This window comes from Phacochoerus africanus, chromosome 12, assembly GCF_016906955.1.
Source record: "Phacochoerus africanus isolate WHEZ1 chromosome 12, ROS_Pafr_v1, whole genome shotgun sequence".
Classification (NCBI taxonomy): Eukaryota; Metazoa; Chordata; class Mammalia; order Artiodactyla; family Suidae; genus Phacochoerus; species Phacochoerus africanus.
The window spans coordinates 21,702,438-21,724,079 of record NC_062555.1 but is presented as its reverse complement, the minus strand read 5'-3'; the positions used below and the strand labels follow the sequence as shown (position 1 = coordinate 21,724,079).

The 21,642-nt window shown below is 38.9% G+C and overlaps 1 protein-coding gene across 11 annotated transcripts in view; it reads left to right on the top strand.

The window, feature by feature from the left end:
- Window positions 1-21,642, top strand: part of CEP170 (centrosomal protein 170) — a 125,676-nt gene that overhangs the window by 31,596 nt on the left and 72,438 nt on the right. For all 11 annotated transcript variants that reach the window (XM_047754906.1, XM_047754904.1, XM_047754905.1 and 8 more), the window contains exons 2-3: window positions 1,308-1,453; window positions 9,618-9,707. In XM_047754906.1, coding sequence (XP_047610862.1) covers window positions 1,349-1,453; window positions 9,618-9,707 — 195 coding nt within the window. In that variant the 5' untranslated portion in view covers window positions 1,308-1,348. The remainder of the gene's footprint in view (window positions 1-1,307; window positions 1,454-9,617; window positions 9,708-21,642) is intronic.

Genomic DNA, 21,642 nt, shown 5'->3' with positions numbered 1-21,642 from the left:
TGAATGAGGAGCAGATATGAAAATCCTCTTATTAAGCCAAATGTTAAAGTGATTTGTAAAATAGCATTATTCTTCTCACTAATATGTTTGGAAATATAATTAATTTTCATGAAAATGTTAGCTATTTTTACATAAATTGACTTACTGATAATTTTAAGTAAATTAATAATATCTTCTCCATTTTTCTTTCTTTTTTTTCTTTTCTGGCTGCCCCGTGGCATCTGGAGTTCCCAGGCCACGGATCAGATCCCAGCCACAGTTGCGATCTGTACTGCAGCTATGGCAACGCTGTATCCGTAACTCACTATGCCAGGCTAGGATTCAAATCCACGTTTCAGTGCTTCAGAGATGCCACTGGTGCAGTTGTGCCACAGCAGGAACTCCAATTTTTATTTCTAATATGGTAAGTATTAATATATCTAAGCCCTGTAAACAAAATGTTCTTTAGGCTCCTATTTTTTTTTTTTTTTAGAGAGTGTAAAAGGGTCTTAAGAACAAAAAGTTTAAGCGCTGCTCTAGAAAAAAATATATTTTGAGAGTATATAGTATTATGAGGACAGAGAAATTGAAATTGTATGTTTGAAAGTACATCAGGTGTCTACACTTGGTAGACAAAGAAACAGTTTCTTTGGTGTCTGTTGTTAGCTCTTAATCAGGTATCAAATATATTCATTTGAATTTAGTCTGTTTTTCAGAGCATGTGTAAGTTAGACGCTTATTTATACAATGTTCCTAGTATTTAGTTTGTTTTAACTTTTTATGGCTGCAGTCACAGCATGTGGAAGTTCCTGGGCCAGGGATCGAATCTGAGCCGCAGCTGCAGCCTGTGCCACAGCTGTGGCAATGCCAGATCCTTTAACCCACTGCTCTGGGCCAGGGATCGAACCTGCACCTCTGCAGCAGTTAGATTCTTAACCCACTGTGCCGCACTGGGAACCCCTAGTATTCCTAGTGTTTACTGAGCTTAACCATGATACTAATGTGATCATTTACTTGAGGATTGTGCACTTTATAAGCTATGCTCAAAGCCTTTCAGAAGGGTGATAAATTTTATTAGTCGACTAGATGCTTAATTGCCTAATAGCTTCCTTTTTAATTGAATTCTTGGTGGAGTCCAGGGACTGACTTTACTGATGAGAATTTGATAGATATGTTGTTTCCTGGGATCTGTGGACCGACTGTTTATTTAGTCAGGGAAAAATGTCGAATGCAGTTCTAGTCCTAGGCCTGCGTATATAGCATTTGGTGAATAGATACTAGAGTTGAAAATAATTTGACTGTATGTTTTTCTGAATCTCCCTCTACAGGATGACGTAGCCTTGCCAGAGACTTAGAAGCTAAGCAGAAAATGAGCTTAACATCCTGGTTTTTGGTGAGCAGTGGAGGCACGCGCCACAGGCTGCCGCGAGAAATGATTTTTGTTGGAAGAGATGACTGTGAGCTCATGTTGCAGGTAACTGCATCTTCCTTCTGGGTGTGTCTTCTCGAGTCCTACCATTGCTATAAAATAGTTTTTCTTTCCTTTCAAGAGCAGCATTACTTGTAAGACTCGAACTTCCTGGCTCTCTCTCTTTTAGCTCTAGCTATTGGCTTAATTAATTTTCTCTCCCTTGTATTATTTAAAACTAAATTCTAAGTCTCGGAGAATATATTTTGAAAAATGAGAGCTTTAAATAGAGAAGCTTATTCTTAAGAAGTAAGAAATTTCACATTATACACTTTTAAAATAAGACTTGTAAATAATTCATAAAATGAACATAGCATGAAGTAAAACTGAATTTTAACCATACTTAGTTGATACTGAATTAATCTCTCCTTCTTTTGGAGATGTTCATGATGATGTGTTCCAGTAGTTTGAGCCATACAGATTTTGTTGGTGTTAATTGAATTATGTATAAGGGAGTTACTTTTGAAAGATACTTTAAAGATATCTTTGAGCAAGGTAATTAGCAGAAAAATGGATCCCCAGGTTTTGGGAGATTTAGTTATTTTAATAGATCCTGACAATAACGTCTTATCCCCCTGTCCCCTCACCCCCTTTTGTTAGTTAAAAACTGTAAACAAAGTGCCAAGAATAGGAATGTTTATTCTCTTAGCCCAGTGGTTTTCAACGGGGGTGATTCTGCCTCTCCCCACACCCCTGAAGGATGTTTGGCAATGTCCGAAGTCATTTTGATTGTTACGCATGGTGGAGGGTTGGAGGTGGTTGCTGCCGACATGCAGTGGGCAGAGGTCCGAATGATCAGGTGAATAACATACTTCTTCATACCCTCCACGCCCCCACCAAACGCAACGAAGAATTGTTTGGCCGAAAATATTAATAGTCTGAAACTGAAAAACCCTCCATTACCCCTAGAGAAGTCAGATTTGCATATGGTTATATACATTTTTACTTGCAAAGTATAAAAAGATCTTATTTTGTAGTTTTGAGACAGCAAAAGTAAAGCCACTATAGAGCTATATGAGTATATAAGTGAGTTATATACACGTATTATGATACTTTAATTAAATAAATTCAATGAGAGAAATAGAAGAGTGGTTTTCTAGGCTTCTCAGTGAAATGGAATGGTGAGACTGGCAGCTAAGAAAGCAAGAATGATTCTGTTCGGATATAGTCCGCTTGAAACTGAAAGCTGTCTTAGATTTGCATTGGGGGAACTCATTCATTAAAAGAGTGGAAGTGGTACTTTCTGTGTGTATCAGCCAGCAGAGCAGTATCTTACAAAATGTGGAAATGGCTGTTTAGGAGCTTGCGGGATTAATCTGTTCTTAGATGGAGGTGAGCTTAAAAGACACAACTGGTCAGGTGTCTGTGTCCTGGATTATGGGTAACAAATGGAAGTTGTCTGACCATCTGTGAGGTGGAGTGAGGAAGTCGAGAGTCCGAGGAGACCCAGATGGGTTCCAGGCCGTAGGGGCGCAGTTTTGGAGAGGAGAGAGAAGGAGCCCTGTGGACGATTACCCTCGAGTGTGCAGTCAAGTACCGATCGGCATACGTACGTGCAGGAGTTACCTGGGGGCAGGGCAAGAACGCTCGAACAGGTTAGAGGTAACAGTGCTTGGCACTGACTGGGTAAGGAATGGTACGCCTTTCTAGCCAGACTGGAAAACCTTATAATTTGCAGGGCATTGGCCGCTACCGCTTCCTAATGGTAAATAATTAACCCTGGTCTGAGTTCTACTCTTACCTGAATCTTAAAAACAATACCCCAAAGGGTCACACTGTCTTTAAGTAACTTAACTGTGTCCCAGAGCAAAGTTCAAGAATATTTACAGGAGTACAGAAATACCCAACATTCAAAAAGTAAAACTCCCAGCATCTGGTATCCAATAAAAAATCATCAGGGCCGTAAAGAAGCAGGAAAATGGGACCCACAGTGAAGATGGATTAAAGATTTTTTGTTTCTGAGGAGCTTGGAACAAAGTTTGGCAGAATTAAAAAAGTGGTAAAATACTTTGAAAAAGAAGAATAAAGTTAGATAACACACTTCTCAAATTCAAAATTTACTACAAAGTTAGTGATATTGGCATAAGGTAGACAGACATATAGACAAGTGGTACAGAATGAAGAGTTCAAGACTAAATCTCTATACCTCTGTTATGGTTTGAATTGTGTACCCCAGAAGGTACTGTTCCATATTTGTGAATGTCACCTAACCTGGAAACCACCAGACGCAAATGACAAATATTGCATGATTCCACTTATATGAAACACCTAACTGAAATTCATGGAGAAACAAGGTAGATGAGTGGTGACCAGTGACTGGGGGCAGGAGGGTTGGAGAGTCATTGCTGTACAGTTAGTCTCTATTTGGGGTGATGAAAAAATTTTAGAAATGGATAGTGGTGATAAGCTGCACAACACTGTAAATTAATGCCTCTGAACTGTATACTTAAAATGGTTAAAATGACAAATATTGTGTTTGTATATATATATTTTTTAATTTAATTTTATTGAAGTATAGTTGATTTACGATATTTTATTAGTTTCAGGTGTACAGCAAAATGAAGCAGTCATACATATAAATATATCCATTCTTTTTCCCCATGTAGGTTATGATAAACAATTGAGTAGATTTTCCTGTGCTCTAACAGTAGCTTCTCGCTAATCATCTACTCTATACAGTAGTGTGTGTGTGTTATTCTCAGCCTCCCAGTTCTTCTTCCCCGCCCCGAATATTTATATATAATTTACCACATTGAAAAAACTGAAAGGAAATCAGTGGTAATGGATTTTTTTAAGTATCTTGAGTTGATTCAGATATCATAATTGAAATAATGCCTTTATAACAGAAATTCAAAGCCAAATCAGTAATTTTTTAATGCGTAGAAACCATTACTACCACTATAAGAAGTTAAAAAAATTTTGTTTCATCTTCATCAATGTGTGTGTCTAATGTGAGCATCTATCCTACTTATGACTATTTCTTATTGATGCTTTATTTTAAAAATAAAATATAAACTTGATGAGGAAACTCTGTGATCAGGCAAAAAAAAACCAGTTTTGGGAGTTCCTATGTATGTACCTCTCTGGATTAAGAAAAGTCCCATTCATTTGTAGTGTTGATTCAGACTACCACATAAGCAGCATGTCAGTCAAACCATGGACCTTCTTCAGAAAATACACTGTGTCTAGGGCACTGCCAAAAGCGGTATGCTGCTAGCAGAAAAAGGACGTACGTATTTTTGGAGGCGGAGTTGGAAGAACAGGTCAAAACTGTTTTTTTTTTGTCTTTTTGTTGTTGTTGTTGTTGTTATTTCTTGGGCCGCTCCCGCGGCATATGGAGGTTCCCAGGCTAGGGTTGAATCGGAGCTGTAGCCACCGGCCTACGCCAGAGCCACAGCAAGTAAGTTTAGAAGTAAGAAAACATATTTGCAAATTGTATTTAGTTTTTAAAAGGTTTAATTTTTCATAGTATATTAGTAAAATAAATGGATTTTAAAAATCTTATTCTTTTAATATCGTTTCTGAAAAATGAACTAATTTTTGGATTAGTTATATGTATGGATTATATTGTTAGAAAAGTGGAGACTCGGAGTTCCCGTCGTGGCGCAGTGGTTAACGAATCCGACTAGGAACCATGAGGTTGCGGGTTCGGTCCCTGCCCTTGCTCAGTGGGTTAACGATCTGGCGTTGCCGTGAGCTGTGGTGTAGGTTGCAGACTCGGCTCGGATCCCACGTTGCTGTGGCTCTGGCGTAGGCCGGTGGCTACAGCTCCGATTGGACCCCTAGCCTGGGAACCTCCATATGCCGCAGGAGCGGCCCAAGAAATAGCAAAAAGACAAAGAAAAAAAAAAGAAAAGTGGAGACTTTCACAAGTATATAAATGAAAAATATATCTGTTTTGAAAAATTAGAGCCCTAGAGTTGATGAAATTATGTTTTCATTTTAAGGCTTTATGTAAATGAAGTGGTTCAACATTGGTTACATCGGTTGGTATGATAATTCAAATTGTTAGAAATACAGATAGTTACTGTTTGATTGCTTTTTTATGAATAAATAAAAGAAGAGCTTTTAAAATTTGGTGAACCTAATTTAGCATTTTTGGTTTAAAACCTTCCATTTTTTACAGGAAACAACCACTGGTTAGGTGTTAAATTTTAGAATCTGTCTCTGAATAATTTTTAGTAGTTTCTAACCTGTAAAGATTTCAACTACTAAGAGATTTGTGAGCATTTAAAAAAATACCGTGATGATAATGTAGTTTAAACCCAGTACAAAAAGGAATCAAGGAGTTCCCGTCGTGGTGCTGTGGTTAACGAATCCGACTAGGAACCATGAGGTTGCGGGTTCGGTCCCTGCCCTTGCTCAGTGGGTTAACGATCCGGTGTTGCCGTGAGCTGTGGTGTAGGTTGCAGACGCGGCTCGGATCCCGCGTTGCTGTGGCTCTGGCGTAGGCTGGTGGCTGCGGCTCCGATTGGACCCCTAGCCTGGGAACCTCCATATGCCGCGGGAGCGGCCCAAGAAATAGCAACAACAACAACAACAACAACAACAACAACAAAAAGACAAAAAGACAAAAAAAAAAAAGGAATCAAATTATCCATAAGGTTCTATAATCTGTTTGTTACAATTATATTTTTTTTGTTAATTATAACCAAAAAAGGTGTTCTGAAATTTTTTTGTTGTTGTTATGTCATCTCACTCCATAAAAGATAGTCTAAAGAATGTGGTCATTGAGAAGAAAATGTGCTTGGGTATTAAAGAGTAGTTGATTAAACAAGGGATTCTGGAATTCCAGTTCTGTTTCTACCACTTTAGCAAGTTAATTAACTTGCTGAGTGGTTTGTCTTGCTATAGGAAGATGACTATATTTCATAAGACCTGTTATGTAACATAGATCTTAGAGAGCCATGGATGAAATATATAAAATGTAATTATTGAATAAAGATTATACTTTGTTTTGAGTGGTGCAGTATTATGACTATTAAAAGTACCATGTAGTTTCTAGTTCTCAATGTTTATTTCTGTTTTTTGAGTTGTTCCTCAACAATTTCTAAGAGATATAATTACCTCCACTTTACAGATGATAAAATAAGATTCAGAAAGACGTGGTCAGTGGGTTTTATTACAATATATTGGATGCCTCTGTGCAAATTGAGTTGCGTAGCAAAGAATAAATCACTAGATATTACCATGACTGTAAAACTGTAACTGGACTTTAAAGAATCTTTCAGCTACGGTATCTTTTAAAAATTTTAAATGATGATGACATACAGTGGCAGACGTTCTCTTTTTAGTTTTTTCTTAGCATATGTATCCATGTATTTGTCTCTTAGATTTTTAGTAGGAAGAAGAGAGAATAATGTTAATCAGTGGCTACTTCATACCTAAAACATGTATGACACATATCAAGATCAAGAAGTCATTTTTCCATTTCATAGTTTTTAGAAATTAGTCACTTTGAGTCTCGAATGCTTTTTTTGTTGCTCCTGGCCTGAAATTGTTGTGTTTTTAAAAATACTTTTTGAATTGTTTTTTATGTGTTGACTTCTATTCAGTGAGAGACTTTTTCTGGCTTGTTTGTTGCAGGAAAGGAAGTATTTCTTAAACAAATGAAGAAGCATTCTTGCTTCATTTTGATACTCTTATTTGCCAAATTCTTCTGCTTTTTTAATTATCTGAGAGCCAGAATTTGTTTTGTTATTTTGGTTCTGTTGTTTTAAGCTACCTGCTTTGTAGTTTCTCAAAATTTGGTTTGAATTTTGTAACTTCAGTACTTTTGCTCTTTTATTATGTAAGAAAACTTTTCTACCTACCTTCTGTATACAGTGAAATTGGCCAAATAGCATGGATTTTCTTTCCATCAAGCTTTTTTTTTTTTTGTCTTTTTGCCATTTCTTGGACTGCTCCCACGGCATATGGAGGTTCCCAGGCTAGGGGTCTAATCGGAGCTGTAGCTGCCAGCCTACGCCAGAGCCACAGCAACGCAGTATCCGAGCCGAGTCTGCAACCTACACCACAGCTCACGGCAACGCCGGATCGTTAACCCACTGAGCAAGGGCAGGGATCAAACCCGCAACCTCATGGTTCCTAGTCGGATTCGTTAACCACTGCGCCACGACGGGAACTCCCCATCAAGCTTTTTAAAGCACATACTATGTACTAGACACTATGGGGAGTGTTGAGATATCATTGTGCCCACAGATGGGGTCTCTCTGTCCTTTAGGGCTTAGAGTCTCATAGAAGGAGATTGCATGTAAACAGCTAAGTGTGAACAGCATGACCCAGGACACTGATGGGAGTTGGCATGAGGTGCACAAAAAAGAGATTGGTCAGTTCTGCCTGCAAGGAATTATGGGAATGTGAAATCTGGAGAGACTTCCTGGAGGAGGCGGCTTGCGCTCAGTTACCTTAAAAGATGAATAAATGGCTTCTGGAAGGCTAGAGTATGGTTGAGTACGTGGTATTGAGTGTCTGTTTTAGGTGTTTAAAATAGTTCCTTGCCGTTTGTATGTAGGACGTGAAGGCAAATGTTTTGAGAGATTAAGACAGGGACGTTTTAGGGGACCAGACCTTGGAGGCCCTTGGGTGCTGTATTAAAGACTTGAGATGTTTTACCTTGGCTAGTAAGAGGACTGGGGAGTTTGTTTTAAGCAGGGCGGTACTGCCTTTTCAGATGCTTCCCATACCTTCAGTCTCATCAAAAAAAAGCTGTCAACCTTTTGTATAGAATGATTAAACAAAGATAAGTCATTTTACCAAGGTCACTCAGGAGGCTGGAGTTGGGTATTTCCATTCTCCCATGTCAGTTAGGTTCCGTAAAAACCCACATTGGTTCGGTTGAACAAGCTCCGTTAGAGCAGTTTTCCTGGAGGCAGGCTCTGGGTGAGGAGAACAGGATGGGTGTATCTCCGAATGACTGCTTTCCTCGCTTTCCTCCTCACCTTGCCAGGAGCAGGAGATTTTTCTCCAGTCCTTACCCTGAGATCCTTGTGGGACTTCTGGAGGGAAACTCAGGAAAAAATGATGTTCCCCCCAAGGCTGTGTCCCTGGGGGTTCTCAGCTCTCCAGGTAGTTCACACTCAAGGCTCCAGCCATTAAGCGCTTCACCGTATAGTTTTTCTACCAGTTGCAGGAGGGAGCGGTCGTTTCTGCTCCCAGTAAGCTGTGGTTCTCCGCTCTGTCTCTATTCGCCTGCCGTGGTGGTTGACCTTAGGACCTCAATTTTCTGATGACACTAAAGCAGGTTGTTGATTTTCAGTTTAAGCTTTTTCTTGTTGTGAGGATGACGTCCACGCTCTTTACACGCTGGCCCGGAAACTGGAAATTAGGTCTGCTCCCCATTTTGGATGCGTCCCTGGCTTCTTCTCTACAAAGGTTCTCGTAGTCATCCTGTAATAAATGGTCGCTGAGTTCACATTCACTGGTTCTCAGACTATTTCTTCCTGTCACTATTCTGGTAGTTCCTTTCAGTAAAAAAATTTCCAGAGGCTTCTCGTTCATCTTTGAGCTGCTTTCATGTACAAATAGCTCACTAAGCTGTGGAGAGGAAGAGTGTATATGTGCTTTGAAAAGAGACATAAAGGCAATTTTCAGAAATCAGTTTGTCGTATCAGTTCCTCTTTTTGGCTTTTCTTCTTTCTCGCTTAGAGCTCTCCCCTGAGTTTTAGAACCCACAGTTTAAGTGAGGGTCAGCTTATTCGGGAGCATATCACATTACAGCTCTTTCATCTTCATCTTCGGACTCCTTAAACAATTTATGGTACAGTTTTTAGTATTGAAAGATACTATACTAGAATAAGATTTATAAGACATTATAAAATGATCATTTGATAATTCACGATTCCCATATAAGAGTTTCAAATTGTAAAAAAAACATTGTCATTTGATACATTCAGCAAAATCAGCTGATTTAAAATCTCTGCAAAGTAGAACGTGTGACTTCGGTAGAAAGGAATGTCTTAAAATTTTGGCGGCTTTCCTCTTTGGGAAGTGATGCCAAATTTGTGTTGAATTCTAACAGTTAAAGTTTCGTTTGATTTACTTTCACTTTGATATTTCCCTATGTCTCTCTTCTGTCCTATTAATACAGAGTATTTAGCTAGAAATCCTTATTTTTGTTATTTATTTCAATATTTTCTTGTGTTTATTAACTTTAAAAAATTTCTGTCAGTCTCGTAGTGTGGATAAGCAACACGCTGTAATCAATTATGATGCCTCTGCTGATGAACATTTGGTGAAAGATTTGGGCAGCCTAAATGGGGTAAGTTAAGAGTTTGCTTTTTGTCTTATTTGAATTTTTGTTTAGCATTGTAAGAAAATGAATCAGATTACATTTCCTGTTATATTTGCTTTTCTTTAGTTTCCCCTTACTTGTTTATGGAAACAGTATGGAGTTCTCAAAAAAACTAAAAATAGAATTACCATATGATCCAGCAGTCTCACTTCTGAGTATATATTTGGAAAGAAACTTTAATTTAAAAAGATACATGCACCTCGATAATCATAGCCAAGACATGGAAATAACTTAGATGTCCATCAACATGAATGGGTTAAGATGTGGTACATATATACCGTGGAATATCACTCAGCCATAAAAAAGAATGAAATAGTGCCATTTGCAGCAACATGGATGCACCTAGAGATTATTATACTAAATGATGTAAGCCAGACAAAGACAAACACCATATGATATCACTTACATGTGGAATCTAAAATATGGCACAAATGAACCTATGTACAGAACAGAAACAGACTCACAGACATAGAAAACAGACATGTGGTTGCCAAGGGGGAAGGAGGGTGAGGTAGGGGTGGACCTGGAGTTGGGGCTGTATGGCACAGGGAACTGTATTCAGTATCCTGTGAGATAAGCCATAATGTAAAAGAATATAAGAAAGAATGTGTATGTGCATGTGTGTGTTATTGAATCTCTTTGCTCTACAGTAGAAATTAATACATTGAAAATCAACTATATTTCAATACAAAAATAAAAAATAAAAGATTATTTAAAAAAAAAAAGACTTCTCTAAGGAGATAAGATGAAAGCTTGGCCTTATTGAATGGCTTGAATTTATATGTGGGAAAACAGTGAAAAGTCATGACAGTAAGAATGAGAAAAGCAGTCTTAGGAGACAAGAAGTATGGGTTAACTGGAAAAAAAATATGCAAAGGTGGTTGGGTGCCAGATGGTTGGAGGACCTTCTGTACTAGAGTAAAAGGGAGTGAAACTCATTCATTGACCTTAACAAATGTGGTATGTGATCTGTACACTAGTGTTCATTCTTTCTTCTTTGCCTTCCTACACTGAAGATGCTTTTGTGTTACTGCAGTGAAGGTTTTTTTCCTAGTTCTTCATTTAATCCTTCTGTATTTGCAAAATATAAGTAGTTGTGAAATAAGAGAATACTAAAGTATTGAAGAATTTATTCTCAATTTTCTTACGACCCTGCTAACATACACAAATAGGATTTTGTTCAGATCTACGCTGTTAAAATTCTTAAAATGATCTTAACAGAAACTAAATGTATCCCAACTTCTTCCAACTGCTGCTGCTTTTTAAAATATACATTAAACATTATAAGGAAAAACATATGCAGAAATTTCACAAATATAGTAAAACTTTTTTTTTTTTTTCTTGTTCAGGCTTGTCCTGCTACTCCCTGAAGGACTTTTATGTTTATTCCTTGAGATACGTTCTTGGAGGCATTTTTTTTTTTTTCTGTTAGTTTTATTCATACCTTTATTTTTTTCCCTATGGCGCATGGACTTAAGTCTTAATTCCCTGGACTTGAACTGAAATGCCTCACATCTGGCATGGCCCACTTTTCCTGATTCATGCCCCATTGCATGTTCCTTGCTATACCTCCCAAACAGCACTTTTCCTACTGCACTGTCTGCTTCTTCAAATACCTTGTTAGATTTTCTGTACCCCAGTAGTTCTGACATCTGCCTTGTCACTTATCAAAGTCACACTTATTTTTAAAAGTGAAGTCCAAATTCTGCATCTTTCTGAAGGGAGCAAAGAAAAAGTAAAAAGAAAAAGCAAAGAAAAAGAATATTAACTGGCTGTTGTTAACACATCGCATGGATTAAAGTAGAGATAGGCAGACAAGGTGGAAACTGTTTTAACACAGGGCATGTAAGCAAGCAGTTTTGATTCTCAGGTCCTGTTTGTAGAGTTACTCTCCCCTTCTGCACACCTATAAAATTCTCTTTTAATCTCTATTTTGGATGTATTACCAGCCTTGTATTAAATCTGCTTGTGCATATCTGTAACTGTGCTAGATTATGTGCTTTGGAACAGTTCATGTGCCTTTTGCTTCTGTAAATACATTACAGTGCCTAGCTCGAAGCTCTGCACAGTGCATGAACCCAGTAAATCTTTTGTAAAACTTATAGTTGATTTACAGTGCTGTGCCAGTTTCTGCTGTATAGCAGAGTAACCCAGTCATATTGTATATCCATTCCTTTTCTTTCCATTTTTTTTTTGAGACAAATAGGAAATTTATTACATATTTTATCCCATTTTCTATGGCTTTCATCTTTACTATTTAGTATTATCTGTTACATTTCAATTTTTCTTTAAAAATTAGCATTGTATGAAAATTGTTTATTATGCAACTAAAATTTATAAAGAAGAAAGCCTTATATACTATTAAATATTTTATATAGCATATTAAAAAGAATAACTCAACTGGTAAGAATAACAAAAATAATACACTCTCTGAAAATAAGTAAAATATAAAATGAATAAATTGGTTAAAAAACAGTGTAACTATATAAATATGTCCTCACAATTTGTTACATCTTATTGATTCTTCAATAAAGGCATTACACCATTCTAGGTAATGTGATAAACAAGACATTGTAGACTTTACATTGTACCATGGAGAGAAATGGTTATTAATAATGCAATTGTAGAACTATATTATTTAATTGTACAGTTGAATTATTTAATTATAATTATCATAAATTCTTTGATGAAGAGGAAATCAGAATCAGTTCTAAGAAGACTTCAGCGTTCCAAGAATGATGTCAAATGACGGCATTCATGGTGGATTATGCTCTTTTTTTACTATGAGATATATTTCTTCTTCAGAGATTCCTCATTTGTGTATCAATTGTAGATTTTTGGTTTGCAGTTATTCTGAAGTTTTGATGTAAGAGTCTATATGTATATGAGATTGTTTTAAGTTGTTGTTCTCTTAATTGCAAGTTCATCTCCAGTGTCCTGCATTTGTACTCACCTCTTCTCATGATTTCTGATTTTGGTGGCATAATTGTGCATGGATGATTTTGTATCTTTACTGTATATATCTCTTTACTGGTGAGCCTTGTCATTTGTGGAATTTTTGTTTTCTGTTGCTGTCTTTTCTTTTCTGCCTGGAGAAGTTCCTTTAGTATTTGTTGTAAGGCTGGTTTAGTGTTGCTGAATTCTCTCAGCTTTTGCTTATCTGTGAAGGTTTTGATTTCTCCTTCAAATCTGAATGAGAGCCTTGCTGGGTAGAGTAATCTTGGTTGGAGATTTTTTCCTTTCATCACGTTAAGTATATCATGCCACTCCCTTCTGGCCTGCAGAGTTTCTGTTGAAAAATCTGCCGATAACGTTATGGGGGTTCCCTTGTATGTGACTTGTTTCTTTTCCCTAGCTGCTTTCAAGATTTTCTCGTTGTCTTTAATTTTGGTCAGTTTGATTAATATGTGTCTCAGTGTATTCCTCCTTGGGTTTATTTTGTATGGTACTCATTGTGCTTCCTGGATTTGAGTGAGTGGTTCCTTCCCCATGTTAGGGAAGTTTTCAGCTATTATCTCTTGGAATATTTTTTCTGTCCCCTTCTCTCTCTCTTCCCCTTCTGGCACCCCTATAATACGGATGTTGTTGTGTTTCATGTTGTCCCAGAGTTCTCTGAGACTCTTCATTTGTTTTCAGTCTTTTTTCTCTTTTCTGTTCTGCATCCATAATTTCTACTAATCTGTCCTCCACCTCGCTTATTCGTTCTTCTGCCTCCTGTATTCTGCTGTTAGCTGCTTCTAGTGCATTTTTTATTTCAGTTATTGTATTTTGCATCTCTTCTTGTTTAATTTTTATATCTTGTATCTCTTTGGTCAGTGTTTCCTGTAAGTTATCCATCTTTGTCTTCAGTTTATTTCTAATGCCTTGAATCATCTTCAGCATCAACAATCTAAAGTCTTTTTCCTGTAGGCTGAGAATCTTCTCCTCACTTAGCTGTTTTTCTGGGATTTTTCCTTTCTCCCTCATCTGAGTTATAGTTCTCTGTCTTTTCATTTTTATAGGTTTTTGGTGTGGTGACCTTTTTACAGATAATAGAGTCGTAGCCTCTCTTACTTCTGGTGTCTGCCCCCCTTGTGGCTGAAGTCAGTATGGGGGCTTGCTGTAAGCTTCCTAATGGGAGAGGCTGATGCCTGCCCCCTGGTAGGTGGAGCTGATTCTAATCCCTCTGGGGGTGGGGCTTGTCTCTGGATGGGATTAGAGGCAGCTGTGTGCCTGAGGGGTCTTTAGGTAGCCTGTTTACTGAGGGGTGGGGCTATGATCCCACCTGGATTGTTGTTTGCCCTGGGGCTTCTCAGCTGCTGACTGGCAGGTGGGGCCAGATTTTCCCAAAATGGCCCCCTCCAGAGAAAGGCAGCTGCTGAATATTCCCGAGAGTTTTGCCTTCAGTGTCCCTCCCTCACAGCAAGCCATGTTCACCCCTGTTTTCCCAGGATGTCCTCCAAGAACTGCAGTCAGGTTTGACCCAGATTCCTATGGAGACCTCACTCTGCCTTGGGATCCAGTGCACGTGGACGTCTGTGTGCGCCTTTTAAGAATGGGGTCTCCGTTTCCCCCAGTCCTGTGGAGCTCCTGTGCACAAGCCCCACTGGCCTTCAATGCCAGATGCTCCAGGGGCTCTTTCTCCCAGTGTCAGATCCCAGCATGTGAGGGTTTGATGTGGGGCTCAGAACTCTCACTCCAGTAGGTGAGTCTCTGTGATCCAGTTAGTTTTCATTCTGTGGAGCTTCCCACCCAGGAGGTATGGGGTTGTTTATATCATGTAATCGCCCCTCCTACCTCTTGATGTGGCCTCCTCTTTTTCTTCTGGAGTAGAGTATCTTTTTTAAGGTTAGCAGTCCATTTGGGTGGGGATTGCTCAGCTTTTAGTTGTGAATTCTGTTGTTTTTAGTAGAGAAGGTGAGCTCCCGTCCTTCTATTCCACCGTCTTAATCCTCTCCTGTCCATTCCTTTTCTTATTTAATCTTCCATCATGGTCTATCCCAAGAGAATGGATATATCCCACAGCACAATACAGTAGGACCTTGTTGTTTATCCATCCTATATATAATAGTTTGCCTCTGCTAACCTCAAACTCCCAGTCCATTCCACTCTCTCCTCCCTCCCCACTGGTTCTCTATGTCTGTAAATCTGTTTCTGTTCTGTAGATATGTTCATTTGTACCATATTTTAGATTCCACATATGAGTGATATCATATGGTATTTGTCTTTCTCTTTCTGACTTGCTTCATTAGTATGATAATCTCTAGTTGCATCCATGATGCTGCAAATGGCATTATTTCATTCTTTTTTATGGCTGAGTAGTCTTACACTGTACATATACACGCATCTTCTTTATCCATTCATCTGTTAATGGACGTTTAGGCTGTTTCCATGTCTTGGCTGTTGTGAATAGTGCTCAGTGAACATAGGTGTGCATGTATCCCTTTTTTTTTTTTTTAAGGGCAGCATCCATGGTATATGAAAGTTCCCAGGGTTCAGTTGGAGCTACAGCTGCTGGCCTACACCACAGCCACAGCAACTTGGGATCTGAGCCGCGTCTGCCACCTGCACCATAGCTCTCAGCAATGCTGGATGCCCAACCCTCTGAGCCAGGCCAGAGATCAAATCTACATCCCCATGGATCCTAGTTGGATTTGTTTCCACTGTGCCATAATGGGAACTCTGTGCATGTATCTTTTTGAGTGAGAGTTTGGTTCGGATGTATGCCCAGGAGTGAGATTGCTAAATCATATGGTAGTTCTGTATTTAGTTTTCTGATGACCCTCCATGCTGTTTTCCATAGTGGTTGTACCAGTTTACATTCCCAGCAATGTAGGAGGGTTCCCTTTTCTCCACACCCTCTCCAGCATTTGTTGTTTGTAGGCTTATTAATGATAGCCATTCTGTGAGAGGTGGTACTTCATTGTAGTTTTGATTTGTGCTTCTCTAATAATTAGTGGTGTTGAACATCTTTTCAAGTGCCTACTGGCCATCCATTTGCCTTTTTTGGAGAAATGCCTATTTAGGTCTTCTGCCCATTTTTCAACTGGGTTGCTTGTTTTGTTGTTGCTGTTGTATGGTTATCTCTATATTTTGGAGATTAAGCTCTTGTCAGTTGCATCATTTTCTCCCTTTCCATAGGTTGTCCTTTCATTTTGTTTATGGTTTCCTTTGCCCTGCAAAATCTTGTAAGTTTGATTTGGTCTCATTTGTTTATTTTTGTTTTTATTTTGATTGCCTTGGGAGACTGACCAAAGAAAACATTTGTTCAGTTTGTGCCAGAGAATGTTTTGCTTCTGTTCTCTTTTAGTAGTTTGATAATGTCATGTCTTATGTTTAAGTCTTTAATAAGCCGTTTTGAGTTTATTTTTATGTGTGGTGTGAGGATGTGTTCTAGTTTCATTGATTTGCATACAGCTGTCCAGTTTTGCCAGCACCACTTGCGGAAGAAGCTCTCTTTTTCCCATTTTATATTCTTGCCTTCTTTGTTGAAGATTAATTGACCATAGATGTCTGGGTTTATTTCTGGATTCTCTCTTCTATTCTGTTGATCCTCTGTCTCTTCGTCTTTTTTTTTTTTTTTGTATTTTCTAGGGTGGCACCTGTGGCATATGGAGGTTCCCAGGCTAGGGGTCTCATCAGAGCTGTAGCCACTGGCCTACACCACAGCCACAGCAATGTGGGATCTGAGCCACATCTGCGACCTACACCACAGCTCATGGCAATGCTGGATCCTTAACCCACTAAGCAAGGCCAGGGATCGAACCCACAACCTCATGATTCCTAGTTGGATTTGTTAACCACTGAGCCACAACAGGAACTCCTCTTTGTCTTTTTTGTACCAGTACCACACTGTCTTCATTACTGTAGCTTTGTAAAATTGTCTGAAGTCTAGTAGAGTTATGCCTCCTGCCTTCCCCCCCACCCCCCCGAGGATTGTTTTGGCAATTTTGAGTCTTTTATGCTTCCATATAAATTTTTGGATAATTCATTCTAATTCTGTAAAAAATGTCATAGGTGATTTGATAGGGATTGCAATAAATCTGTAGATTGCTTTGGAGCCCAGTAAATCTTTTTGAATGGAATTAAATTAATTTTCTATATGAAGGACTCAACTTGATAGAGGAAATTTTTAATCCACTTCTGTATGTGGAGTATTTTAACAATGTATATTCTGTTTTTAAGCCTAGAAAGTTTCGTCATGACCACAGTGCTATTCTTAGGTGCCTTTACATTGTATCTTGGAAAGTAATAAGTGAGAATTACATCACAGTCTTTTAAAAGATTGTGATCAAATATAAAAATTATTATGTTGGTTTTTAAAAGATCAGATGAAATACTAATTTCCAAATTTGTCTACACTGGCTTTTCTCGTGATGTGATTATACTCAGTAATTGTCTGAAATAAGATAACTCACAGAGTTACATCTGCATTTTGAACTTGAAATCAGGACCTAGGTTTTTTTGTTTGTTTTGTCTTTTTACCTTTTCTAGGGCTGCTCCCACGGCATATGGAGGTTCCCAGGCTAGGGGTCTAATCAGAGCTGTAGCTGCCAGCCTACTCCAGAGCCACAGCAACGTGGGATCCGAGCCATGTCTGCAACCTACACCACAGCTTACAGCAACACCGGATCCTTAACCCACTGAGCAAGGCCAGGGATCGAACCCGCAACTTCATGGTTCCTAGTTGGATTCATTAACCACTGTGCCACGACAGAAACGCTGGGAGCCTAGTTTTGAATCTCAGTCTGTGATACATAAGTGTTATAACCTTGAGCAAATTCCTTATTCTCACTGAAATTCTATTTTCTCATATGTATTCATATTAGTTCCCAAAGTTGTGCAGAAATATCATGAGTTGAATTTTATGAATGTGAAGACAATGCAGAATTTAACACAGTGAAACAGTAATTCCAGCTCTGTAGAATTTTCATGAAGATGAAATGTAACAATACATGTGAGTGTGCCTGTTACTGTACTTCAAAGCATTACACAAATGATACATGTACTGTTTCCCAAAAGGATAGCTCAGGAAATATGCCAGAATGGACTTTGGTAGCCAGAGTCTGTGAACTACCAGCTATCATGCATTTTATTCCTAGAGAACTAGTAGACTGTTATTCACAGTCTATTTTTTTTTTTTTGTAATATTCCTATAGTTTTAGAAATTTGAGCACCAGGTTAAAAATACAGTTTCAGAAGGAACACTGTGTAGTGATTATGATCACAGCTTGATTTCTTACTAGTGATGTAACCCTGGATAAGTTACTTCATTCTTCTGTCCCTTAATTTAATGTAACTTAATTTCATTTAATCCGAGCAGCACTTGTGACCTGTCCTACAGCAGAGGCAACGCCAGATCCTTTAAACCGCTGCATGGGGACAGGGATCGAACCTGCACCTCTGCAGCAACTTAGCTGCTGCAGTCAGATTTTTAACCCACTGCACCACAGTAGGAATTCCAATAAGTTAATGATTTTAAACGCCTAGAGGAGTACATACTAAGCATTTAGTAAGTGTTAGTTACTATTATTGTTATGGTAAGAGAAGTGATTAAAACAAGTTTAGCATCTTGTAGCCTATCTACTTTGCAGTGACTACATAACACTATTAAATTTGTTTAGAAAGCACTTACCTACTAAACTCAACTTGTAAATAACTGCCTTGACCACTTCCACTTGTACTGCCTTTCATCCTCCCCTCAGATACACTCCCAACTACCTAGGTCCGCACTTGATATTACTACCAGAGATGAGGTGGTTGTGCTTGGGGAAGCTGGAACGGGTTCTGTAGCTGATGTTAGAGTGGGCTGCAAGCCCCTTGGGGCGCCTCTTGTTGGCTTTCAGTCCTCTCTGCCTCCTCTGTCCCCTGGAGCCCCTGCACCTCTGTTAGCTTCCATGGCCTCTTGGTTCCACTCCCACCCCATTCCACCTCAGCTCCCTACCTTCCAGCCCCTGCCGTGTCCCCTCTCACACCGGAGTTCCTGCAGCAGCAGACCAGTGTGGCCTAGAGTGAAGAGGGCATGAAGAGGGTGGTTCGAGGAAGAAGAGACGGCCTTTGTCACTGGCAGCATGATTGCCGTGGTTGTGCTGCCGGCCACTCAGTTCGAAATTTCCCAGAGCATATAGTACATGGTGATTATATGATTTTATAAGTCAGTTACGTTATTTATTTGTATATAAATCAAATACACATTTATCTGGTTCAGTGTGCTTCTCTGAGGTTAGTGGTTTGGATGGGGAAGTTTGAGGAGCTGGCTTGGCTTGGCTTGGCAGCCAAGCTTCCTTGATGCGCAGAGAACAGAGATCGTGGGATTTGTAGTTCAGGGGCCTGACCTTGAATTCCAGTAACTCTGCTTGTGAACTCTGAGGTCTTGATTGTTACTTTGCTCTCTGTGCCTCATGGTCCTCATCGCTCTTACCTACCAGGTAGAGGTGTGATCAAATGATATCAAAAAATAGGTGTTTTCTTATGTTAATGAAGAAAAAATTTTTCTGATAATGTCAGTAAGAAACAAAACCTGTTTTTCTTTAAATATGTAATTTATTAAAGTGCTTCGTCATCAATTTATTAAAAAGACTTTTCTCCTTTTAATCTTTGGAATTTGCTCTGCTCTTGTCATTTTAAGCTGTCAGGAGACTTTTTGCCCCCAGATGTTTTCACTTAGTTTTTGTGAGCCAAAACTTTGAGTCTGGCTCATGGTTCCTACTCTTTTTTAGACTTTAGGGATTATCTCTGTCGTAAATACCAGCATGTTTAAATTATATGTTTCTTAATCTCTGAAAGTACTTAGTACCTTATGTGAAAAACAATAGGTACTTCCTATTTAAGAGTTGAACAATAAGCTTTAAGTGGAATTTATAGGTCATCTTAGGCCTTTTGGGTAAATATGGTATTTTAGGTTGAGATAGTTGTAAATAAAATTGGTTTGGGGAGCCTGTTGTGGCTCAGTGGTTAACAGACCCAACTGGCATCCATAAGGATGTGGGTTCAATCCCTGGCCTCGCTCAGTGGGTTAAGGATCCAGCGTTGCCATGAGCTATGGTGTAGGTCGCAGACACGGCTCGGATCCCACGTTGCTGTGGGTGTGTGTGGTGCAGGCCAGCAGCTACAGCTCCAACTTTACCCATAGCCTGGGAACTTCCATGTGCCTTGGATGCGACCCTAAAAAGACCAAAAAAAAAAAAAAGTGGTTTGGAACTGTGGCATTTCTCTTAGGCCACATACCTAATTATTTATCTTCTGCTTATGAAACATCAACTAATCAATATTTTCTTTATTCATCTCTTTTCCATCATTTTCCTCAGCTTTTTTCTTCTGTAATTAATATAGACTGGTAAACTCAAGATAAAAGTTTTAAAACACTCTAAAATTCATTTGTAAATGAACTTGAAATTAGAGTTTATCAATGCCTGAAGCCTTTGAATTTTCTTCTGTATTAACATTCCAACCTTTCTGTGAAGCCTGTTGGGAGCTTGTTATTTAGGGTTACTCATAAATGATGCTAATGTGTGATCTTGAGTTTTAGTAGTATTCTCCTGTCTCCTTATATTTGAAATAAGATTGCAACTTCTATTTTTTTTTATACAGTTAGACACTGGTATTCTTTGACATTATTACATAGTATGAGCTATGTATAGGAATTTGGGAATATGACCATAATAGCACAGTCCCCTTATATATATTTTTTTCTGTATAACATTCAGGACCCTTCTGAATTTCCTCACTGTGGAGGGAACCTTCCCAAGTAAGGTATCATGGCCATCTCAAGTCCAATAAAATAAAAGATGGGAAAAATGAAATTCAGAAGGAAAGAGTAAAGTAATTTTTAAAGTTTCAACTTATCAAAGAAAAACTTGCTGGGCATTTATATGATGTCTGCATTCCAAGCAATTACATAAAAAACATTGTTCTGGAGTTCGCGCTATGGCGCAGTGGTTAACGAATCCGACTAGAAACCATGAGGTTGCGGGTTCGGTCCCTGCCCTTGCTCAGTGGGTTAAGGCTCCAGCGTTGCCGTGAGCTGTGGTGTAGGTCGCAGTCGCGGCTCAGATCCCGCATTGCTGTGGCTCTGGCGTAGGCCGGTGGCTACAGCTCCGATTTGACCCCTAGCCTGGGAACCTCCATATGCCGCGGGAGCAGCCCTAGAAAAGTCAAAAAGACAAAAACAAAGAAACAAACAAACAAAAAAACAAAAAACAAAACAAAACATTGTTCTATGTTTTATACATCCAGCGAATCCTAGGTCTATAATTTCTAGTATGCCAGGAAAATTGGTCATCACATTTACCATCTGTGTCCAGTGTACCTTTTAAGTCTTCTTACAGTAGTTTACACAAGCAAGAATTAAGGGATAATGAGGAGTTCCCATAGTGGCTCAGTGGAAACAAATCCAACTAGGAGCCATGAGGTTGCGGGTTCGATCCCTGGCCTTGCTCAGTGGGTTAAGGATCCGGTGTTGCCATGAGCTGTGGTGTAGGTTGCAGACGCAGCTCGGATCCCCCATTGCTGTGGCTGTGGTGTAGGCTGGCAGCTACAGCTCCAATTCAACCCCTAGCGTGGGAACCTCCATATGCCGTGGGAGCGGCCCAAGAAATGGCAAAAAGACAAAAAAAAAAAATTAAAAAAAAAAATCAAATAAGTATTGAGCAGAAACGTCAAAAAATAAAAGTGTTAAATTTCTTTTAAAGTGCGGTATTGTCCATTTCTTATTGAAAAGTATTTCATGCCCCTATTGACTTTGGCTAACTGGATGAAAAATATCTTAGTTTCTTTTTGACCTTGAAAACATTCTTCTCTCATCAACTCTTGCATTATGGGAAATTTGGCCAGGATTATCTTCATCTGAAGACTCAAAGTCTGCTATTTTGCTTACATTATTTTCATTTTATCATTGTTATAGTCTAGAGTGCAGCTCTCCGTT